We start from the raw sequence: 23,885 nt of genomic DNA, 5'->3' as shown, positions 1-23,885 counted from the left end.
CTTTTAATTGAAGGGCCTGCAAAATGGCAGCCCAATCCAGCCCTAAGCGGGTCGCGGGCTAGGACGGGCCAACCCTTTAAGTTTTTTCGTCTTCCGAAATAACATTTTCTAAGTGATTTTTTGGTACAATTTGAACATGAAACCTTTGCAATACGAAATAGAATCTTCTACCACACCATTCTTGCGCAAATTCATATCATAGAAGAAAAAAAATTAAGAGAACAAAGATAAATTATTATTTTTTATCACTAATTCAGATCAAGTTCAAAAGAAATTAAACATAAGATAAATTCTAAGACTAAAAAGTATTACTCTAGTTTCTAATTTACTACTTAGTAGTAAGTACATTCTTTTTTTTTCATTACTTTTTATCTTTTTGTTTAATTTACTTATATTTTTTTTTAAATTAATTAATTTATTATTTTTTTCTGACCTCAGCCCAACCCTTGAGGCCGGCGGGCCAAGAGAGGCTGGGCTTTTGAGCCTCACTTCTATATGGGCCAAAGAAATCCTAGCCCAACCTTACTTAAATAAAGAGTTGGGTTGAGCCGGCCTCGCGGGCCAAGCTCATATTGACAGCTCTATCTAAAACCAACAAGTATTTGAAGGGTGCTAAGCATATGGAATAAAAATCCTTTGTTGTTGAAGAAGTCCAAACATAAAGTGTCAATGGGATTTATTAGCTTCAAACTTATGATTGCCGATTCTTTGACGAAAAGATTACCACCCAAATTATTTGTTGAACTTGTAGAAGTAATGGGCATTATCAACGGCAATGAATGACTATGCAAAGGTTATATTTATATTATGCAACTCACACTTTTAAGCTCATATATGTAAATGTTTGTCTTGTAACACGCTTTCTGTTGGATACATTATATTGAGAATAATGACGACAATTATAGCTTAGATAAAGATACTCTTAAGCATCATTGTTGGTCTCTTTATGTATTCTGAAAGGCTATGTTGTAATAGATTAATATTGTAGTACATGAAAGGGATTATATTGAATAAGTGATATGCAACCGTCATGACTCATGTAGTAGGCTAGCTAGAAAGAGGAGAGGGTTTGACAGAAAAGAGAACAAAAATAAAAGGTCAAATACATTTTGAAACTCGAATGTCGCTGCACAGAGCCAACCATATAAGAAAAAACAATTATTAAATAGGAAACGCAATATAAAGTTTAATAAGAGAAAAAGATATGGCATCAGCAACACAAAAGGTCAAAAATTAGATTGCTGGCCATTTAGCAACCAGGCATCTATCTGTCTATCAGGAGACTATCATCTTCCACCAGATAGCTCAATGGCATCCTGATTAAAGATAGAATCTTCTCCCCAATCAAATCGTCTCTGAAGCCTATCATATTCTTGCCTACGGTTGACTTCAACGTGCTGCCACTCTTCCCATCTCTCGGCAAGCCCTTCTCCTTCCAGCATCCTCACCACCTCTGACATTGCTGGACGGTCCTCTGGTGATGCCTGAGTGCATAGCAATGCCACCTGAATCATCATCTCCACTTCATCCATCTCGTAGTTCTTATTCAGATTCCGGTCTACAATTGCATCCAGTCTTTTCTCCCTTTGCAGTTTTTTCACCTTCAATATGGTACACATGCTGTCCTTTTAGCAACTAGTACTACATAAAGGTCCTATGAAGCTTAAAGTTAAAGAAAGATTATGTAGTAGAGTTATAAGAGAGGCTCAAGGTCCATATATGAGACATATCCACACTTTTGAAAAGAAAAAGAAATTAGCATAGAGTCATATTTCTTCTGCCAAAAAGGCTTAAGTAATAAGACCTAGCTCATATTCAAAGCATTTGTATCCTGGTGCCACGTGAAAAATAGTACTCCCTCCGTCCCAATTTAAGTGACTTACTTCCTTTCTGATTTTTCCCAAAAAGAGTGCCTCTTTCTATACTTAGTAAGTTGACAATTCAAACATTGTACATGGAAAGTTTATAACCACAACATTCAAAGGACATTTTAGTACATTATACACATCTTTAGTTTAGGACCACAAGATTCAAAAGTCCCTTTATTTCTTAAACTTCGTGCCTAGTCAAACTAAGATACTTAAATTGAGACGGAGGGAGTAATTGTTTGCGCCATTTCAATTAGAATAAGAAAGATTTTACCAGCTTCACCAATAAAAAGAAAATGAAATGAAATTATATCTTTTAGGAGGGTCTCCGTCAAAGGACAAACGAGTTGTCCCAACAGAATATACAGAGAAAAAAAAAAGTTTTGAAAAAGTTTTGGTCAGTAGAGATAAGACATATGAAAAAGTTTAATGCAATAATTGATATCTATTATATGAAGATCATTGAGTTATGTGGACTCACATGGTCAAGCAACAAGACATCATCTTCTTCTTCTAGGCGTGAGAAGTCTATTGCACGTTGGCCCGTTACAATTTCCAAAAGCATGATTCCATAGCCAAAAACATCAGTTTTTTCTGATGATTTGCCAGTGGATAAGTATTCAGGAGCTATATGGCCCATTGTACCACGAACTTGAGTTGTCACATTGGTCTTCTTAACATCAACTAGCTTAGCCAGGCCAAAATCACCAACTACAGCTTCAAAATCTTCATCTAGTAATACATTAGCTGCTTTAACATCACGGTGAATAATCTTTGGATTACAGTGTTCATGTAGGTATTCAAGTCCACGTGCAGTACCCAGTGCCACACGCTTCCTAGTTTGCCAATTCAAAACAGCCTCCCCAGTTTTAAGTTCTGCAAGTGAAAATCAATCAATGAGGCAAATCTCTTTTTGGTAGAAAGACACTGCACAAGAATCATTTTTTTTTTTTTTGAGAAGGTATAAAGTCACATATCCCTTCTGAGGGGCGGATCCACACCATTGGGTGTGGGTTCGTGGGAACCAACAACTTTTATCCGAACCTTGTATTTATAATGTGAAACCCTTAAGAAATTTGAGCTGAGAACCCAATAACAACATACACTGCTAGCTGGGAACCCACAAGCTTCAAATCCTGGATCCGCCTCTGATCCCTTTCTTATCATGGTATGTGATACCAACATAATTCAAATACATCTATTATGACTAATGAGCTACGATTTGGCTATTGCTCTTGATGATCAAGGAAAATTACAATGTCCAAAAACCAACTCCTTTAATGAAATATCAGAAAATACTTCTACAGTGCCTTTGCAGTAAACTGCTTGAATCTGCTCAGGACTTTGTTTTTCCCTACCATATCTGGGGGGAAAAAAGGGAAGCACACAAATTGTATTCATGGTGATGCAGCCCTAAGACATTAAACTTCCAACACTTTGTTCAAAGTCAAAAGAACAAGGTTCTAAAGTAAGAGAATGCAAACTAAAGGGTAGATGCTTCTGCCAATTAAGCTACACACTAATCTCTATAAGCACGCCCCTCGAACTTGATGCCATGTACAAGTTCTTTTACTAGAATCAGCAGTTCTACAGTACTTTAATAGTCAATTTAGACCATACAAGAATGCACGCTTTCTTCATAGATAGAGAGGAAAAATGACATGTGATCGTTTACAACCAAGCTGACAAAAACAAAATTATGCACTGCAGGAGATGTAAGATCAATGGAATAAAGGATCGAATGATTGACATACAATAAATTAGATGAAACAGGCAGAGTTAGGGTAAACAGCATGCTCAGGATGTAAAAGAAAGTACAATGAATAAAAGCTTTGCTGTGAAGAAACAATACCTCGTAGGCGATAAGCAACACTTAGATTCTGCATATATGGGTATACTAGCAGGCGTTCGGTTGGTGTGGTGCAAAATCCTATAAGCCGTAAGAGATTCCTATGAACAGCCACGCTTATCATCTCAACTTCTCGCTGAAATGCAGCATCTCCCCCAGGACTCTCATAATCAGTTAACCGTTTCACGGCAACTTTAATGCCGTCATTGAGCACTCCTTTATAGACCTTGCCAAAACCCCCCTGGCCAAGAACATTCTTTTCACTAAAGTTATCAGTAGCAAGCTGCAATTCCCTCCATGAAAATCTCCTCAATTGACCAAATGGAATTCGTCGATCAACTTCACCTGAGTCCGCCAAATAAAACACAAAAAATAATGTCATAATATACTCAAAAGAAGCACACATCCAACTTGAAGGTAAACGAAAACTAAGTACTGGCGGGTAAGAATTAAGCTCACTAACTTAAGATGGAATTACTACAAGATATAATAATGGATGGCCAGAATACCCTTCTTCCCTTACCACAGATAACAAGTACATTAAACTGATGAAATTATTGTCAAAAATATGTGACACAAACCTACAACGTCAACAAATACTTCACGTCTATAGCCTCTGTGCCTTCTCCTCCAGAACAATAACAAAGATCCTCCAAGAAGGAGAATTCCAAGAAATCCACCAGCAATACCAACTATGAGACCAGTCGTTGGTTTACTAGCAGAACCTGCAAGAAATTCAACTTTAGAATTTGGCTTGTCTAGGGAGTTTAACAAGGTGCATATGTTAAAAGAGACTGTCCCTCACTAAAGGATATTAATATATTGGATAGGTAATCAACAGCTTTATCAACTTCAGAAACTTTCTGAGATGTAGCACCAAAAGGAGAAAGAATGAGCATGATGATTAAGGGAAATAAAGAGCGGAAAAGGAGACGATAGATATAGTAAGGAGATCATTAATATTTACTCACCAAATGTTGTTCCAAACAAAGTACATGTGGACCCTATTTATAGATTAGGGAATCCTGATATCTACAACTCTTATGATTATCAAAATTCTCTTTTTTAATCGTTACAACTCCTAATATTATTAAAATTCTCTATAACTATAATATGATATATCTCTAAAAAAAAGATTGAACCTCAACTTTAACCAAAAGATGACGACAATAAATCAACAACCAAGCAGTAAATAATGCTATATTTTTCGGCTAAATCATTTTCCCTCTGTTGAGAAAATACTTGACACCTACAAGTGAGACAGTGTTACAACTCTCCAAGATTAGTAAAAATGGAAAGAAACTCATCTTTTTAGTGAAGGCAGCACCAGGAGGTGCTTGATCCTTCTATCCATTAAATAAGATACCAATATAAACCCCCAATTCGACAAGACAAACATATCCAACAACCAATGGCAAGTATAACTCTAAATAACACTAAGACCTTTATTCTTGATCCCTATCTTGTATACAAGGAGGAAATAGCACCAAAAATGGGAGAAGGGGCTAAAGGAGAATGGCAAGGAAACGAAACAAGAAAACATAGATGATATATTAAGGAAATTAATAGTGTTTATTCATCAAGTGTCGTTCCAAACAAAGTACATAACTATCCTATTTATAGAACATGAAACCCCAAACAAACTAGATCGCTTGAAAATACTAAAAGTTTTCCTCTAACAAAGTAAACTAAAAGATGAAGCTTCCTTTCTAGCTAAAAGGTAGTAAAATAACAAATAAAATCAAGATAATGGTAGTAAAATGCTAATTTTTCAGCTACATCACTTTCATTCTTCCAGAGTACACAGAAGCATAAAGCATATATATCTGACTAACAAGCATCTCCGGAAAAACTAACTTCTATAAGAAAGACTAGTAGGTCAAATGCACAGTTCAAAATTCACATATTTGCTAGTAGAACTTACCTCCATTATCAGATTCACAACGATGACTGAGATTTAAGCCGCAATTCAAACGATTCCCTGTAAAACTAGAATAACCAAATTAAGTTAAACTAACATTAAAGATTATGCATTAGTAGATAAGGCAAAAACTAAGCAGCGTTGATCTGCTGTTCAAAGTAAAAACTGTAATAACTGCATACTTGTATTTTGGAACTTGGAACAACTGTTCAGGAACTTGGCCAGTAAGACCATTGGAACCAAGCTGACTGCAAAGCGGAATCAGAGAATCAAGTCAAACATCGAATGATACAGGTAACAGGTTAAGGATCACTGAAGTCTGAAGTTGACATCCCAAAAAAATAAATGTATTATTCTCCTATTCAGAAAAGTCATTTATACATGGAATAAAGGAAAGGTAAGATAAATAACTTACAGGTTCATCAAGTTGGGAAGACCCGAAAGCGACTGAGGGATTGTCCCTGTGAGATTGTTTCGACTCAAAAACCTGCTCAATGCAACAACAGAGTTCACACCTATTCTAATGACAAAGTAAACTAAGTTCTATACAGAAATAATTAAATGAAATAATATGACTTACAGAGACTGAAGCTTTTTAAGATTGCCCAGCGAAGCTGGTATTTCTCCGGAAAGACGGTTATTTTCTAAATCCAACATTGTCAAGCTTGGTAAATTTCCTATCTCTTTGGGAATTTTACCAGTTATACCATTTCCTTGCAAGGAGCTGCAGGGAGTATATACGACATAGTCAGCTAGGTTAGTAGCAGAAGACAAGAAATCGTCCCAAAGTTTTTTAGTCGTGGATCTAACAATTTTGAGCTCAACAACATATTCACCAATCAAAATTCATCAAGAGCTACAACAAAGAAAAATGTGCCCTTCCATATAGTTATGCATTCAAATTATCTTTTTTGAAACTTGTAACTTCTTTATGCATTCAAATTATTAATTTAAGAAATATATAAGTCAAATACTAAAATAGGGCTCGTAGAAGTAGACAAAGGGCAAAGACCAATGTGAAGAATGACCCCTTAGAGGAAAAGATAAAGCCACCGATAATGAGGATCAATTTTGTATAGTTCACATTCCTTGTCTTTGTGAAATGATTAGGTTGCCCCTTGTCCAAAGGAACCAGCAGTCAAAGTGTAGGTACTTTTGCTAGATCAGTTCACTGTTCATATAACATCCACCTCTCTTAAAGCTGTTTCCTGCTAGATCAGTTCATATAACACCCACCTCTCTTAAAGCTGGTTCCTCTGTGAAATGGCCAAATATTTCTCCTAGTCCATTGATAACACCACAATATGTAGGTACTTTGTCTTTCTCTTTTTCCCTTCTGATAAGTGAAGCTACCTTGAAATTATTATTCATCATGTTCTCAACTTTTAGCTAAAATCTGATGATTTGAAGGGATTTTTGTTCTTTTGCAATACCATGACATCAAACAAATATATTTAGAAACAACACATTTTTAAAGTAGCAATAAATAGCATCTAGAAAATTATATGTGCTCAGCATTCAAGCCAACATTCTGTCAACAATAACTCAGCCCTAGTACTTGATACGTACAATGTATTCACATTCTTTAGAACACCTATTCTGGGAGTTAAAGTGCCCGAGAATCCCATACTTGATAATGACCTGCAAACAAAGATTCAGAAACTATCAAAATCACATACAAGAAACAAAGTTGACCAACCAAAGATTAACCTTTCTAGAACATAAAAACTGTAACATTATATTATATGCACATAGTGATTCTAACTCTAACAATAGAACTTACACCATGATGACATTGCCTTTATCATCACAAGCGATTTGGGACCAAGTGCAAGGACTAACTTGATTCTGGTTCCAATCAGCAAGTTGATCACTTGAAGCATTTAGCGAGCTCCTCAATGCGAACAGCGCATCTCCTAAAATGGGCCAGATTATAAACAACCGAATGTCACACTACTTTATTAGGAGCAAAGACAACATTTCCCATCTGGTGAAACAAGATAGAGTAGTCACGTCTGAATTTCTCTTTATTCATTTCAGTAGATAAAAGAATAGCTAAAAGTAAAGTTGGTTTTGATGAAGTAGAACTGGAAGAAACATGTACCTTGCCCATCAGGTAAGACAAATGAGTGGAGACACGCTAACATCACAATTGCAAAGAACAGTTCCATCTTTTAGGATATTGAACTTTACGTCAAGTATCCTTGTTCCAATTTATCACTGTGACATAAGATACCATCTTCCATGAAAAGGCGTCTACAAAACATAAAAAGGTAGTAAGGGGAAACTGGTTAAAACTGAAAGGCAACACTTAAACCTAACTAGATATAAAATAGCTGAATCTTCAGAAAAACGCTAACCAAGATATGACCATTGTTTGACCATTATAACAACAACTACGCCTCAGTCCTAGACAAGTTGAGATAGGCTATATGAATCCTCAATGACCATATCAAAGTTTAATAGAAATTGAAAAAGCATCTAAACGTTTTTTGATCCTAATATAGTTCTCAATCAACAAAATCTATCCAAAACATTTGTCCGTTCTACTAGATAAGCCAATCATCACCGACAACAGTTATGGTGGGATGGATAGGGTCCTTCCACCCTTAACCAGAGGTCTTGGGTTCGAAAAAATCTTGTTAGGGAGCACTTCCCCCTTAAATGGACCTTACGCGACGCGAATCTGAATTAGTCGGGCCCCAATGTGGATACCGGACACTAGGTGGGAATCCCAAAAAAGGATATGCCAATCGTCCCATCAAAATTATTTATCACAGTGACAAGCACTTCCTTACTTTTACTCATAAATACACATATCTAGGAGCTACAAATTAATCAAGATGAAGCTAAGGAAATACTGCTCCATAAGTCTTTCTTTCCTCAAAGTATAGCAAGTGAGATATGAATCCTAATAAAAGCTTTGGCAATTGGTAAAAGTGTTTTAGATCACCATTTTTTTTTTTCAAAAGAACACTTGGTAAGAGAAAGTGAGTTCTTTAAGAAATTTAAATGAAACAAGATAGGCTATGAATTAATTGACTCAGCTTCACCAACTGCATTAAAAACAGCAAATAAATAAATTCACATACACTCACAAACACGAAACCACAAAATTTCAAGCGGAGCCCACCTCCCTTTTCAATCCAATACACCGCCCCCCCCCCCCCCCCCCCCCCCCCAAAAAAAAAAAAAAAGTTCAAGAACAACTTCTGAATTCTATTACTCATTTATCCTAACAAAAAAGAATGAATAACAGCACTTCTTAGAAATCCAAGACAAGTAAACGGATAAAAAGACACTAATCTTTTGAAGAAAAAAAAGAAGAGGAATATGAAAAAGGAAATGGGAAAGTACCTCTAAGGAAAGAAGCAAACTTTAGGTCTTTGAAAATGTGAAAGAAAAAGAGCAGAATATGTACTTTGAATCCAAAGAAGCTTCTCTTCTTCCTTTTTGCCACTTTATTGACTCTTCCACTGTAATAATAATAATAGGTACAATTAAGGAACAAGTGAAAGAGAAAAAGAAAAGCTCTGTCTGCGTTCTTTGCAATTATTATTATTACGAGATGTCTTCTCTTTTTTGTGTCTGAATAGTCTAACTTGAAGTGGACCCCACAGAGTTGCGTTTCTCTTTTGAGCTCTCAAGATGCATGAGTTGTAAAGGTCTTTGAGGTTATTATTACAATGAGAAAATGCATGATTTAACTGCAAATATTTTCAATGTGGGTCCCACCCGATAATCAGTTACTCCATCCGTCCCATTTTATACAAGGGTGTTTCACTATGTACCATGTTTAAAAAATAAATAAAAACTTTAAAAATTTATGATTTAAAATAAGTCATAAAAATTTATATGGTTAAAAAATATTTTATTAAAGGTTAAAAAATAAATTTAAAGTTAAATTGGTACTAAATATAAAAAGATATTATTCTTTTTGGATTAACTAAAAAAAAAAGTATCATGCATGAGGGAGTAAAAGAGAGAAGAAAAGAGTTGAAGATTTTTGAATTTTTTTTTTTTTTTTTGTAAAGGCGTCCAATGTTTGTTTAAGGAATAAAAACCTTTGCTACTCCTATTACTTAAGAAATTTAAGTTACTCCCTCCACTCCATATCAATTGGCATGTTCGGCTTCTCCGAAGTCAAATTATGTGACTTTTAACGAACATTTTAATTTATTTTTTATATCAAATTGATATGAGAAAAGTTATAATTTGGAGTACTTTTTATATAGTTTTTGACTATTTAAGTTTTAGTTGTAAAATTTTGAGTTAATTTAATTTAATTTAACTTCAAAGATTAGTTAAATTGATCATTGAGGAGCGAAACATGACAATTAATTTAAGACGGGAAGTAGAATATAACAAATTCTTAATAAAATTAAGATTGAGAAGTCATAATAAAGATGGTCAATTTATAACATCAAGGTGTTGACTTACATTATCCCAAATCAGATTACACATTGACTTGCACTAATCCCAAGACAATTCCACCGACAATTCACAAAAATTGGGGAACAGGTGTAGGAGAAAAGTGAATAATGAAGAATTTTAGTAAGAATCAAATCTTTGTATTTTGCGAACGTAAAAAAGCTCATTATACTGGATTGATCACGTAAGAAATATTTTTCTTGAATCCTTTCATTACTTGAATTGGTTTATATACAAAATAGGAGAATAATATTCTAACCTAAAATAGAAGATTACACAATAGATAAAATATTTCTAACCTAAAATAGTAGATTACAAAATATTCTAATTAATATTTACATAATCTATCACACTCCCGCAGTCGAAACGGGAGGTTTACGAACGCTGAGACTGTCCCGAAAATCTTCAAATAAGACCTGTGGTAATCCCTTGGTGAAAATATCGGCAATCTGATAGCGAGAAGGAACATGAAGGACACGAACCTGTCCGCGCGCAACCTTCTCACGAACAAAGTGAATGTCCATTTCAACGTGTTTGGTGCGCTGATGTTGCACCAGATTTCCCGAAAGATAAATGGCACTCACATTGTCACAATATACTATAGTAGCCTTATGAATAGGACAATGTAATTCCAACAGAAGATTGCGAAGCCAGCAGGACTCGGAGACAACATTAGCAGCCCCCCTATACTCCGCCTCAGCACTCGAACGAGAGAGGGTAGGTTGGCGTTTCGAAGACCACGATATCAAGTTATCCCCAAGAAAGACACAGTAACCAGACGTTGACCGACGTGTGTCAGGGCAGCCCCCCCAATTCGCATCAGTGTAGGAAAGAAGGTCCGTAACTGAGGACGGATAAAGATGCAAACCATAGTCAAGTGTACCCTGAATGTAACGGATGATACGCTTAAGTGCATGCATATGAACCTGTCGCGGTGCATGCATGTGTAAGCATACTTGTTGAACAGCATAAGAGATATCCGGCCTCGTGAAAGTAAGATACTGAAGGGCACCTGCGAGACTGCGATAGTGAGTCGGGTCATCATAAGGAGCACCCGATGTGCCGCTCACCTTCGGTTTAGTATCAACCGGAGTAGAATAGCCTTACAAGAAGACATCCCAGCTCGATCAATGATTTCTTCGGCATACTTGCGTTGCGAAAGAAACATGCCATCCTTATGTCGAGTGACATGAATGCCAACGAAATAATTCAAAGGACCCAGATCCTTCATAGCAAATTCCGAGGCAGGGAGAGCCATAATGGAGCATCGGAGAGAATCTGAGGAAGCAGTAAGAATAATATCATCAACATAAAGTAGCATGTATGCCATATCGGACCCCTTTTTGTAGATGAACAAAGAAATTGTCAGATCTGCTGTTTGAAAAACCAAGAGAAGAGACATAATTTGCAAAACGCTTGTACCATGCTCTCGGGGTCTGCTTAAGCCCATATACGGACTTACGGAGTAAACATACATAATCCGGATGAGTGGGATCTCTGAATCCCAGAGGTTGATGCATATACACTGTTTCCTTGAGCTCACCGTGTAAGAAAGCATTCTTGACATCTAGCTGATGAATAGGCCACTTCTTTGATAGGGAAAGACTAAGAACGGTACGGATCGTAGTCGGCTTGACCACTGGACTGAAGGTCTCACCACAATCAATGCTAACCTGTTGAGTCTTACCATCACCTACAAGACGGGCTTTATGCCTCTCAAAGTCACCATTAGATTTTTCTTTATGAGTGAAAATCCACATAGAACAACTAACATTCACATTAGGTGGACGGGGCACCAACTCCCACGTCTTATTTTTAATAAGAGCATCAAATTCATCATCCATAGCCATTTTCCAATTCGGGTCGCGAAGGGCGGTCACAGGGTTACGAGGGAGAGGGGATTTCGTAACCATGGTATTCAAGTTAAACGTGCGTTTTGGCTTAAAAATACCATGCTGACTCCGGGTCACCATTCGGGACGGATTGGTAGAAGGGGGAGGCTGGGGTGACAGTGGGAGGGGACTGCCAGCAGAGGGGAGAGAGGCAGCGGGCTGGGTCACAGTGGGAGGGGACTGGGCAGCGGGCTGGGTCACGGTGGGGGGGGGGGGGGTAGATGAAGCCAAGTGGTGCAACCACAATGGGGAAATGCCATCGTCCAAAAACTCATAAGTAATAGAAGTGGGAGAATGTAAATTGGAAAAGGGGAAGACATTCTCATCAAAAATCACGTGACGAGAAATAACGATTTTATGGGACGATAAATCATAACACTTATACCCTCTGTGATTCGTAGGATACCCCAAAAAGACACACGGTGTAGACCGGGCTTGCAATTTGTGGATAGTCGGAGAAGGACAAAAACCCGAAGATGAGAGTAAGATGGCTTTCTTTAGTATAGCACTTGAAGAGGAGAAACGTGACCTAATAATTTACTTGGTAAAATATTAAGAAGATATGTTGCCATTTGTAAGGCATGATGCCAGAACAAAGGAGGAAGAGAAGCATGAACAAGAAGAGTCCGAGTGATATTATTAATAGAACGGATTTTTCTTTCGGCTTTCCTATTTTGTGAAGACATATGTGGACAAGAAAGACGAAATGACATCCCATTAGACTCACAAAATTTCCCGAATTGACCATTATCATATTCCCTCCCATTATCACGTTGGACATTTTCAATATGACGTTCAAATTGAGTATGAATGTGAGTTTTTAAAGCTAAGAATTTCAGATAAACATCGGATTTCTTAGCCAAAGGAAAAGTCCATAAAAACTTCGAAAAATCATCCATAAAAAGAACATAATATCGATGACGCAATGAACTTAACACGGGAGAGGTCCACAAATCACTATGAATAATATCAAATGGCATCAAAGTTTCGGAAATAGAAGAATCAAACGGCAACTTAATGTGTTTACCAAGAACGCAAGAACGACAAATACTAGATTTATTACATTCAATGCTTTTATTGACCCTAAGACATTCTAAGATAGAACTTCCAGGATGACCCAAGCGAGCATGCCAAAAAGGAGAAGACAACGACGCAAAGGTTGAAGGAGTGGTGGTTGGATATTAAATGGTGGTGACCGGATAAAGATCTCCCCGACTATCACACCGCATTAGTGGCATCCCCGTCTGAAAATCCTTCACAGAAAACCCATATGGATCAAAATCAACAGACACAGAATTATCAGTAGTAAACTTCCGTACTGAGATTAAATTTTTAATGAGTTTAGGAGCATGTAAGACATTGCGTAAGGATAAAGGGGGGTTTGGGGGAGGCAAACTAGTATGACCACAACCACAAATTGGAATCGAATGACCATTTCCCACAACAATACAATTATTTTGATTGCTCAAATTAAAATAAGAAGAGAGATTACCGTCCGAGGATGTCATATGAGAAGTGGCCCCGGTGTCCATGTACCAATTTTGATCGGGCGGGTTCAAGGTCATGGTGTGCATTGCGGACTCAATGTCAGTTGGAACATACGACCCGGGAGGGGCCACTGCCACCGTGTAGAGCTGCTGAGCTGGAGGAGGGCCCAAAATACCCTGCTGCCGTGGCGGGACTGGCGGAGGATAAGCCCAAGAAGCTGTCGGGTACGGGCAGGGGGGAGGAGCAGCCCAGCGGGGCTTAGGGACCTACTGCCAGTGGCCAGTTCACTGCTGCTGACCGGTAGTCCACTGCTGCTGACCGCCACTGCTTCGAGCAGAATTACCGCAGCCACCGGTGATTTTACCGCTGCTTGAGCCGCGGCCCGAGCCCCCCTTACGGCCAGTTCCAGAATTTTGGCCGCGGGAATTTTTTGATTTCCCTCGGCGTGAGCTTGTGTTGTCCGAGGGGAGTGGCGCGTCGTCGACCGAGGCCACCATAGCCGAACTCGACCCGTGAGACACCATAGCCGCAAGTTCACGTTCTTCCAAAACAAGGGAAGACCGAGCCTCAGTGAATGGGGGGAGCGGCTTTGCATGGAGAATTTGTGTCCCAACCTCTTTGTACGCTTCAGTGAGACCCGAGACCAGTTGAAGGACAAGGCGGCTATTCGTCACAGGAGCCCTGACATTTTTCAATTGATCGGCAAGGCTCTTGAGACGTTGACAATAGGCGGAGGCATTGGGAAAATCCTCCATACGAGTCGTCGTGAATTCTTGTTCGAGAGTCACCGCACGAGAAGTTTGATGATCTTGGAAGATATCACGCAAGCGATCCCAATCGTCCATGGCAGTAGCGTCTGGTTCGATGATAGTGTTTAACAGATCATTCGAAATTGTCGAATAAATCCATTGAAGCACGGTGGCGTCAATGGTGGTCCATAATTCAACTTCCTCATCAGTTTTGGGAGCCGGCTTCTCCTTACCTTTAGGTGGAGGAATGATGTGATGAAGGACCTTGTGAGAACGAGCATGAATTTTGAAAAGCTCGACCCATGTACTGTATTGTGAGTTTTCCATCTCAAGAGTAACAGAGATATGATTCTTGATATTGGAGACCGCGAGGGCCGGGTGGAACGTGGGCTTAGCCGGGGTGGTAGGTGCGTCGGCCATGGGAAAAAAAAAGAGAAGGGGGCGACGACTTAGGGAGGAAAAATAGGGATTTAGGGCATAGCGGAAGGAGGAAGAAGAAAGAAACTCTAATCTGATACCGTGTAAGAAATATTTTCCTTGAATCCTTTCATTACTTGAATTAGTTTATATACAAAATAGGAGAATAATATTCTAACCTAAAATAGGAAATTACACAATATACAAAATATTTCTAACCTAAAATAGTAGACTACAAAATATTCTAATTAATATTTACATAATCTATCAGATCATATTTTAAGATAAAGATTAGTTTTAGAAAAGCACGAAGCATGTCAAGCATGGCCATTAAAAGAGAAGATAAATCATTAAGAAAGTGCTTGCCTGACAAAACAAGGATTAACATAATTGTCAATATAAAATTGCACCATTTCCATCTTCTTTATTCCTACAACAAGAAGATAACGTTAGCTAACAGAAAAATATACTACCAGAACTAGTGTACTGCATTTTCCCCAACCAATAAAACTATCGAAAGCATGTGAAATGTGCGACAGTCAAAATAGCCTGCTCATTATTAGGAGTATATTGTCAATGATATTGCTCAAATCCCAATTGATCCTCTTTCTTCTTGCAGGTGAATAGAATAATGACATGACAGTGCATTGTGAAACAATCTAACATACTTCTTTTACAGGGCCTAACACTTTTTGTAATCCAAAAATAAATTTTTGAAATCAAAATAACCCATTAAAAAAAAACTTAAATAGCCTTTACGCACAGATTATGTGCGTAAAAGGACCAAAGTGTAGTTTTACACTTAAGTCATTTTAGGCACAGAATCTGTGCGTAAAAGAGGTAGAATATATCGGCCCCTTCTTCTTCCCCACTGGTCCCCCTAATTCAAAAAAAAAAAAAAACGAAAATCAGCCATTAAAGGTACCTTTCCGAGGTCCCACGTGATAAAAAACATCGTTTTCTTGTTGATTTCCAACCCAAAAGTGGTATATTGAAGTCTAGGAATAAGTTTCTTCGCAATAAAGCGGTGTATAATTCAATTCAAAAACTCAGCGCCAATCTAGGTATTTCACTACGATTTTTCTATTACATTATTAACCTAAGCATTACTATTGTGCGAATATGGACAAAAAAAAACTTTTACGCACTTCTTTTGTGAGCAAAAGGGTTGTTTTCAACCCGTTTTTTAATTTTTTTTTGTTCATTTGTTTTTAATTTGTTAATTGTTTATTTATTAACCTAAGCATTGCTATTATGTGAATACGGACCAAAAAAAACTTTTACGCACTTTTTTTGTGCGCAAAAGGGCTGTTTTCAGCCCGTTTTTTCATTTTTTTTTAATATTTTTTTATTTGTTTATTTGTTGCTAATTTGTTAATTTTTTATTAATTTTTTATTTAGTATTTGGTAATTGTTAGATTAGTTATTTCAACTGTTAGACTAGCTAATTATTTATTTAGTTTTTGTTAAGCCAATTGTTTATTTGTTAATTATTTGATTAGTTAGTTAATTGCTTATTTAATAATTATATGCTAATTAATTTTTTATTATTTGATTAGTTAGTTAATTGTTTATTTATTAATTATATGCTAATTGTTTGCTAGCTAATTGTTAATTTTTTGATTTGTTAATGATTAATCTTTATATCTGTAATTGTTAATTTATTTATTTGCTAATTAGAAATTGAAAATCCTTAGTTTAGGATTCAATCCTTTGTATAATTTCTCGGTAAAAGATTACATAACTAATACTACGTATTAGAGATCAATTAAAAAAATAATGATTAATTTAAAATGCGTAAAAAATATACCACTTTAATCCTTACTTCATGTATTAATGATTAATTTAAAATGCCAAAAATAGATAGGACACCACCATGGAGCCGGGACCCTTCGACAACAGAGAGGGACTTTATCTACAGCATGAGCATAGGTCCCAGTATGTATGGGATGCACCGGTATCCTCTAGTAGAGTGGTCCCAGTATGTATGGGATGCATGGGATATTCAAGAGGTCATTCCCCCACATCCTCGTGTCATAGATATACTACGTTGGGGCGGTATCTACCGGTGCATCGAGGTTGGTCGTCTTGTGCACGATAGGGCTCTAGTGACGGCCATGATTGAGTGCTGGCGACCGGAGACCCATACATTTCATCTCCGCACTGGCGAGGCTACTATTACCCTGCACGATGTTGAGGTGATTTATGGTCTACAGATTGATGGACATACATTGTATAGAGTGGAGCCTTCGGAGATGCTGCCGTATCGCCAGGAGGTTACTAGGCTCACTGGTTTCGAGCCTCTGCAGAGGGATATGCGTGGACGGAGTCAGTTGTTGCGGTCCTCCCTCCATGCTCACTTGCGCCTCGTAGATCTGCAGGATCCGATTGACGAGGCGACTCCTCAGACTGATGTTGACCGACGTGCTCGCTTATATCTTCTCATCATATTCGGGGGCATCATGTTCCCTAACACGTCGGGTGCGGATATTAGCATGAGGTATCTACTATTTATTGAGAATCTAGACCAGTTGGGATGTTACAGTTGGGGCGCCGCTGTCCTGGCTTATATGTACAGAGGATTTGATCGAGCCTCTATAGGCGAGAGGCTTGAGGTCGCTGCATTTAGCCCTCTTCTTCAGGTAATATATTTAAGTGTGTGTAATAAAACACTAAATATATTTTTTCAAAACGACGACTGATAAATAATTATTTTGATGACTATGACAGATATGGGTGTGGACTAGGTTGAGACCTTTTCAGCCCATAGTTGCTCACCCTCCCGATGACTATGTTGCTGAGAATATGCCATACGCACGGAGATGGTCTCGAGGCCGTACCAGAGGTGTGGAGACGCACCATGTCATTCTCCCGTTTAGGGATCAGTTAGACCGCATGACGGCGCCCGAGGTAAGTTTTTTTTATTTAACATTAGTTTGTTATTTTTGTTAGTCTTTTATTGTTAACTAGTTGAATTCCTTTTATAGGCTTTCATATGGATGCCGTATGATCAGATTTTGGGTTAGCTGCTGGCGTTTTGTAGGGCTGGTGAGCACATGTGGATGGCACGGTGTCCATTGATCCATATGGACATCGTTGAGCATCACACGCCCGACCGCGTATTACGGCAGTTTGGGCATGTGCAGAACATACCCGCGGCTATACGTTGGGAGCACACCCACTATACCAGGGACGATCGTTCGATTGCCAGTGCGGCATAGCGGGCGCATATGCACCAGGAAGTCAATGCATGGAACCCGAGGATGACGACTCTAGCGGCGGTCGGACATGACACTCCGGTCCATGTGTACATGACGTGGTACATGCGTATCACTCACTCCTTGATTGCCAACCCCTCGACGCCACGTCCTGATGGCCGAGAATATGCATCACTCTCAGGAGCGTATGAGGCGTTGGTAAGTTTTACTAGTCTTAAACTTAATCCATTGTCTTATTATGTATTGCTTTACGAATTTATTCAATTCTTAAAATTTGCAAATATATGCAACTACGGATGACTCTGATGATACGCCATAAGAGCATTCCCCTTACGGAGTCCACCGACCTGTTATATCCCGTGTTTTGTGCATTCGGAAAATTAGAAATGAGTTTGACTTGAAAGAAATAAGGCTATGTTTATTTTATCTAACATATGTGTGTGATATTTATGACAAATATTGTTGCGAAAATACGGAGGAAGGCCAAGGGAAAAATTTGGAATTTTGGAAATTTGTTCGGGAATTACAAAATAAGATTTCTAATTAATTGGGCTCAAGAAAAATGAGAAAATTTGAGGCCCAAGAGTTGAGGGTGGCCGGCCAAGTCTTTGGCCCAAGCCCACAATTAAATGGTCCATGTGATCAATTGATATAAGGGGCCAATTACACATGTTCATCCATAGAACATTCAAGAAGATGAAACAAAAGAAAGAGAGCAAGGGCAAGAGAGGGGTTTCGGCCCCTTCAAGAAAAAGAGAAAAACTTTCCAAGTCCTTCAATTGTGATCCAAAAATCATAATTTTCTAGCAATATTACTAACTCAAGGATGCTCTTCAACATGGTATAAGCATTAAGGCAAGAAAGTGCTTGTGTTGGCAAGTGGAAGTTTGAAGAAAAAGGTAAGATTGCTATTCTTTTGTGTTATGGAATAAGTATATATGTTGTAAGAATTGGAATTGGATGAAAATTGTGGAGTTGTGATGTGTGTGTGCATAGCCGTGCATGTGTGTGAGTAGGTGCATGGCCGTGTGCCATGGGGATGATTGAAAGTGAGGAATTAAATTCCATTTAGTTTGTTAGTTGTGTTGTTGTGGTGTTTATGATGTAAATAAGGGTTTAATGAATCAAGTTGGTATTGAAAATGGTTGTGGGTCGTTATGGGAAATTATGTGATTTTTAATAAAGATTTTATGTAATTGTGGAAGTAAGATTCAAAAATGAGAATTATTGTTGTCATTAATGAATTTGGAGGAAAACAATGCGATTCGGTAGTTTCGTTGCATTAGTAGAAGTTTCGGATGGAATATGGAATTGGCTGGAATACTTGAATCCATGATTATTGTTTAGAATGCTATTGAAATATGTTTGAATAATCTTGAACTAGTTAATGAATATGGAAAACGTTGATATTAGTTTGGAATTGTGGAGTTGGAATGGAAGGGTTGCATTATGTAGAAAAGAAGACTAGTTGTGTTAGAATGTGTTTGGTTGTGGTTGTTGGTATTGTTGTGTTATTGTTGTTGATATTTTGGGCCGAGATGATTCTCGGGGATGTGGAATTTATAGGGGAAATGCTGCCGAAATTTCGGTAGACAAATTTGGATTTAAAACTTGAAATTCTAAAAGCTTGAAACTCATATTTGACAACTATGACCAATTGTAGATTTTGGACGAAACGGGAGTTGAGTTTGGACGAGCGTAAGATGCAAGTAAGGTATGTAAAGCTATTCCTTTCCTTCTTTTGGCATGTCCTAGATTTACTAGGTTGAGATTTGAGCCTCGGGGACAATTCTGTTCATAGAAATCCGAGTTTGATTTTTGGTACTATTCATTCAATGCCATTGAACTATAAATGGTACGTTTTGTTAGAAAAAATGATCAAGCATCCGTAACTTTCACAAATGTAATCTGATCGCTTTGAAACTTTCATGGATGACTCCATAGAGTCTAATGTTCGTGATTCATATCCGCCACCTCGACTTGACCCGAGGTGGGCCCACTAGCTCAGAGATTTCCTTCGTTTGTCCTATCCGACTTACTTTGGTATAATGTTAGGAAGGAACTTTTGTTTATGATTCTGGCTATCAAAGAATGGTATTTTAGTGGCTTCGTTTGATGTGCTCCATAAGTTATTTGAAAGCTCCCCAATGTGAATGATAACAAATTTTCAGAAAAAGGCTTATGAAGTATATTTTCGAAAGTTTGTAAATTTAAAGGCTTATATCTTTTGTATACTACTTCCGACGGACTCGATACTTACTTTGGACTTTCTGATCTCAAAATATATGTATACGTACTTATTTGTCGAGTCTGGGAATTTAATTATGTATATGCATATGATTTCCGCACTACTCCGCTCGTGCCTGCTATTATGACATCGTTCGTCGGTTCCCGGGCCGGTTTTGTGATCGTGCGCACTATGATATATTCGGCAGTATGCTGTGTTACGGTTCCCGAGACCTCGCCATAGGGCCGGGTTCCATTTATGGAGTTATGCTGTGATATGGCTTATGATATGTTGTGTTGATGTGTTATGTATAGGGTTGTACGGAGATTTGAAACCTTCTGGAGTTATGATGTGTTGTGGCACCAGCGTCGGAGTGGTGACCACGTTCCTGAGCCTTATGCATGATTTCTGTTTGCATTATGTACATATGTCTTCAGTACAGGTTTTGATATAATAATCCGGTATTTTCTCTCTGTACCCTTCACTTCAGTTATGGTTTGGATTTCTGTACTTTATGCTTTACATACTCAGTACATCTTTCGTACTGACCCCCTTTCTTCGGGGGGCTGCGTTTCATGCCCGCAGGTACAGTGGTTCGAGACCCGCCAGTGTAGGCCACACATTCTGCTATCACAGAGTGCTCCTTTTGATTCGGAGCCCATATGTTGGTACATATCTTTTATGATGTATATGTCTCCGTATATTTGACTGTTTGGGGTACGGCGGGGCCCTATCCCGTCATATGATTTCGTTATGATTCGTAGAGGCCTGTAGTCATATATGTGGGTCATGGGTCATGTGTGTGTTTGTTTGTGTATGATCTGCGTCTTAGCGCAGTTCCGTTTGCTATTATGGCCAAAAGGCCCATTTTTCTGTATACGTATATGTATCTGGCGATGTATATTCCGCCAACCTATCAGATTTGGATACGGCCAGAATGGCCTGTATATTTGTATATGTGCATATATTCGGCGATGCATATTCCGCCGCTTCTTTTGGTTCTGATGTGATGTTTTGTACGCGCAATCGCGCAAGATAATATTTGTTTTTAACTCTGTTTAAAACGACGAATATGAAATCTGAGTCAAGCTATAATATGATGATTTGGTTTGTATGTCGGTTTGGGTGTCCAAGTAGGGCACCAGTCGCGGCCCACGGGGCTGGGTTGTGACAGAAGTGGTATCAGAGCGGTTTGTCCTCGGAATGTCTACAGGCCGTGTCTCGTAGAGTCTTGTTTATCGGTGTGTTGTGCACCACATCTATAAACAGGAGGCTACAAGACATTTGGGGTGTTACCTTTCTTTGGATCTTAGATCGTGCGATAGAGCCAGCCGTAGGAAGACAATTCTTTCTTTTACTAACCCTTGATTTCAGCCGAAGAACGGTGTCGACAGAAGACAGTGACTGATGATATTGGAAGCTACACAGTACACAGGTAAGTAATGGTACGAATGTGTATTCGGGAAGTTATTTGAAGTATGATTGAAATGTAAAGTGAAGATCGAAAAGGGCAATAAATAGGAAAGTGCCTCTGATGCCGTTTGAGTTAGGCATGTGAGGTAAGTTTCGACATTTTCATACTTTTATTTGAAATTGTTAGCCCTGTGTGGCTATGACACGATATGATACGATATATATATATATATATATATATATATATATATATATATATATATATATATATATATATATATACGTATATGTGTTGGCCCTGTGAGGCATGGTTGGTATTTCTGCGTGCAGGTGTTGGGATAGTAAGAAGTACAGAGGAACCTCTGCCCAAATGTTTTTCCAAATTTATAAAAAGGAAAGAGAGTAATTGAGTGGAAGATAAGGAGATCAAAATGTCAGAAAGGTGAAGAGTAAGAAACGTAGTAAGCAGAGCCTCAAAAATAGCCGACGGGCAAAGCACGAAATTATTTGCAAAAAGGAGCTGGAATGTAATAGTGCAGGGAAAAAGGGAAACCTATGGTATGGAATGATGAATCATGTGAATACCAAGTAATTCAATTATCGATAAAACAGAACGACAGATAAGGAACGGGTATGGAGGAAGGATATGATCACTAAAAGATAATTGCTACGTTAATTATATTATTTGAGGAAAAGCTATCAGATAAGATTTTGTACTATGTAATCGAGAATTCTCATCGCCTCATAAAAAGAAACTCCCCCGAAATGCTTGTGGGACCCTATAAGGCCAATCTAACATTCGAGGCCGAATGTTCTAAAGGGGGGGGGGGGGGGGGAGAATGTTATATCCCGTGTTTTGTGCATTCGAAAAATTAGAAATGAGTTTGACTTGAAAGAAATAAGGCTATGTTTATTTTATCTAACATATGTGTGTGATATTTATGAGAAATATTGTTGCGGAAATACGGAGGAAGGCCAAGGGCAAAATTTGGAATTTTGGAAATTTGTTCGGGAATTACAAAATAAGATTTCTAATTAATTGGGCTCAAGAAAAATGAGAAAAAATTGAGGCCCAAGAATTGAGGGTGGCCGGCCAAGTCTTTGGCCCAAGCCCACAATTAAATGGTCCATGTGATCAATTGATATAAGGGGGCAATTACACATGTTCATCCATAGAACATTCAAGAAGATGAAACAAAAGAAAGAGAGCAAGGGCAAGAGAGGGGTTTCGGCCCCTTCAAGAAAAAGAGAAAAACTTTCCAAGTCCTTCAATTGTGATCCAAAAATCATAATTTTCTAGCAATACTACTAACTCAAGGATGCTCTTCAACATGGTATAAGCTTTAAGGCAAGAAAGTGCTTGTGTTGGCAAGTGGAAGTTTGAAGAAAAAGGTAAGATTGTTATTCTTTTGTGTTATGGAATAAGTATATATGTTGTAAGAATTGGAATTGGATGAAAATTGTGGAGTTGTGATGTGTGTGTGCATAGCCATGCATGTGTGTGAGTAGGTGCATGGCCGTGTGCCATGGGGATGATTGAAAGTGAGGAATTAAATTCCATTTAGTTTGTTAGTTGTGTTGTTGTGGTGTTTGTGATGTAAATAAGGGTTTAATGAATCAAGTTGGTATTGAAAATGGTTGTGGGTCGTTATGGGAAATTATGTGATTTTTAATAAAGATTTTATGTAATTGTGGAAGTAAGATTCAAAAATGAGAATTATTGTTGTCATTAATGCATTTGGAGGAAAACAATGTGATTCGGTAGTTTCGTTGCATTTGTAGAAGTTTCGGATGGAATATGGAATTGGCGGGAATACTTGAATCCATGATTATTGTTTAGAATGCTATTGAAATATGTTTGAATAATCTTGAACTAGTTAATGAATATGGAAAATGTTGATATTAGTTTGGAATTGTGGAGTTGGAATGGAAGGGTTGCATTATGTAGAAAAGAAGACTAGTTGTGTTAGAATGTGTTTGGTTGTGGTTGTTGGTATTGTTGTTTTATTGTTGTTGATATTTTGGGTCGAGATGATTCTCGGGGATGTGGAATTCATAAGGGAAATGCTGCCGAAATTTCGGTAGACAAATATAGATTTAAGACTTGAAATTCTAAAAGCTTGAAACTCATATTTGGCAACTATGACCAATTGTAGATTTTGGACGAAACGGAAGTTGAGTTTGGACGAGCGTAAGACTCAAGTAAGGTATGTAAAGCTATTCCTTTCCTTCTTTTGGCATGTCCTAGATTTACTAGGTTGAGATTTGAGCCTCGGGGACAATTCTGTTCATAGAAATCCGAGTTTGATTTTTGGTGCTATTCATTCAATGCCATTGAACTATAAATGGTACGTTTTGTTGGAAAAAATGATCAAGCATCCGTAACTTTCACAAATGTAATCTGATCGCTTT

General features: G+C 38.0%; 2 protein-coding genes across 7 annotated transcripts; both read right to left on the bottom strand.

Annotated features, from left to right (window-relative positions):
* Window positions 1–1,082: 1,082 nt before the first annotated feature.
* On the bottom strand, window positions 1,083–9,195 carry LOC132637631 (probable LRR receptor-like serine/threonine-protein kinase At5g10290). Of its 6 annotated transcripts, none has more exons than XM_060354692.1 (12): window positions 8,996–9,195; window positions 7,743–7,894; window positions 7,422–7,554; window positions 7,208–7,279; window positions 6,219–6,362; window positions 6,054–6,125; window positions 5,821–5,886; window positions 5,642–5,706; window positions 4,299–4,442; window positions 3,721–4,062; window positions 2,350–2,744; window positions 1,083–1,601 (listed from the first exon to the last, which is right to left on the bottom strand). In XM_060354692.1, the coding sequence occupies exons 2-12, from the start codon at window positions 7,807–7,809 to the stop codon at window positions 1,287–1,289; spliced, it is 1,815 nt and encodes a 604-aa protein (XP_060210675.1). In that variant the 5' UTR covers window positions 7,810–7,894; window positions 8,996–9,195; the 3' UTR covers window positions 1,083–1,286. The 6 variants fall into 6 exon arrangements, with proteins under 6 accessions (XP_060210675.1, XP_060210679.1, XP_060210684.1 ...); XM_060354696.1 differs by having other exon boundaries at window positions 9,060–9,184; XM_060354701.1 differs by lacking the exon at window positions 8,996–9,195 and adding an exon at window positions 8,500–8,687.
* A 4,538-nt stretch (window positions 9,196–13,733) lies between these two features.
* Window positions 13,734–14,525, bottom strand: LOC132613863 (uncharacterized). The gene has a single exon (XM_060328149.1). It carries the CDS (start codon window positions 14,523–14,525, stop codon window positions 13,734–13,736), a length of 792 nt encoding a protein of 263 aa, XP_060184132.1.
* Window positions 14,526–23,885: the final 9,360 nt, after the last annotated feature.

The sequence above is a fragment of the Lycium barbarum genome, chromosome 1, assembly GCF_019175385.1.
Source record: "Lycium barbarum isolate Lr01 chromosome 1, ASM1917538v2, whole genome shotgun sequence".
In the NCBI taxonomy this organism is placed as follows: Eukaryota; Viridiplantae; Streptophyta; class Magnoliopsida; order Solanales; family Solanaceae; genus Lycium; species Lycium barbarum.
This window is presented reverse-complemented; position numbering and strand designations above follow the sequence as displayed.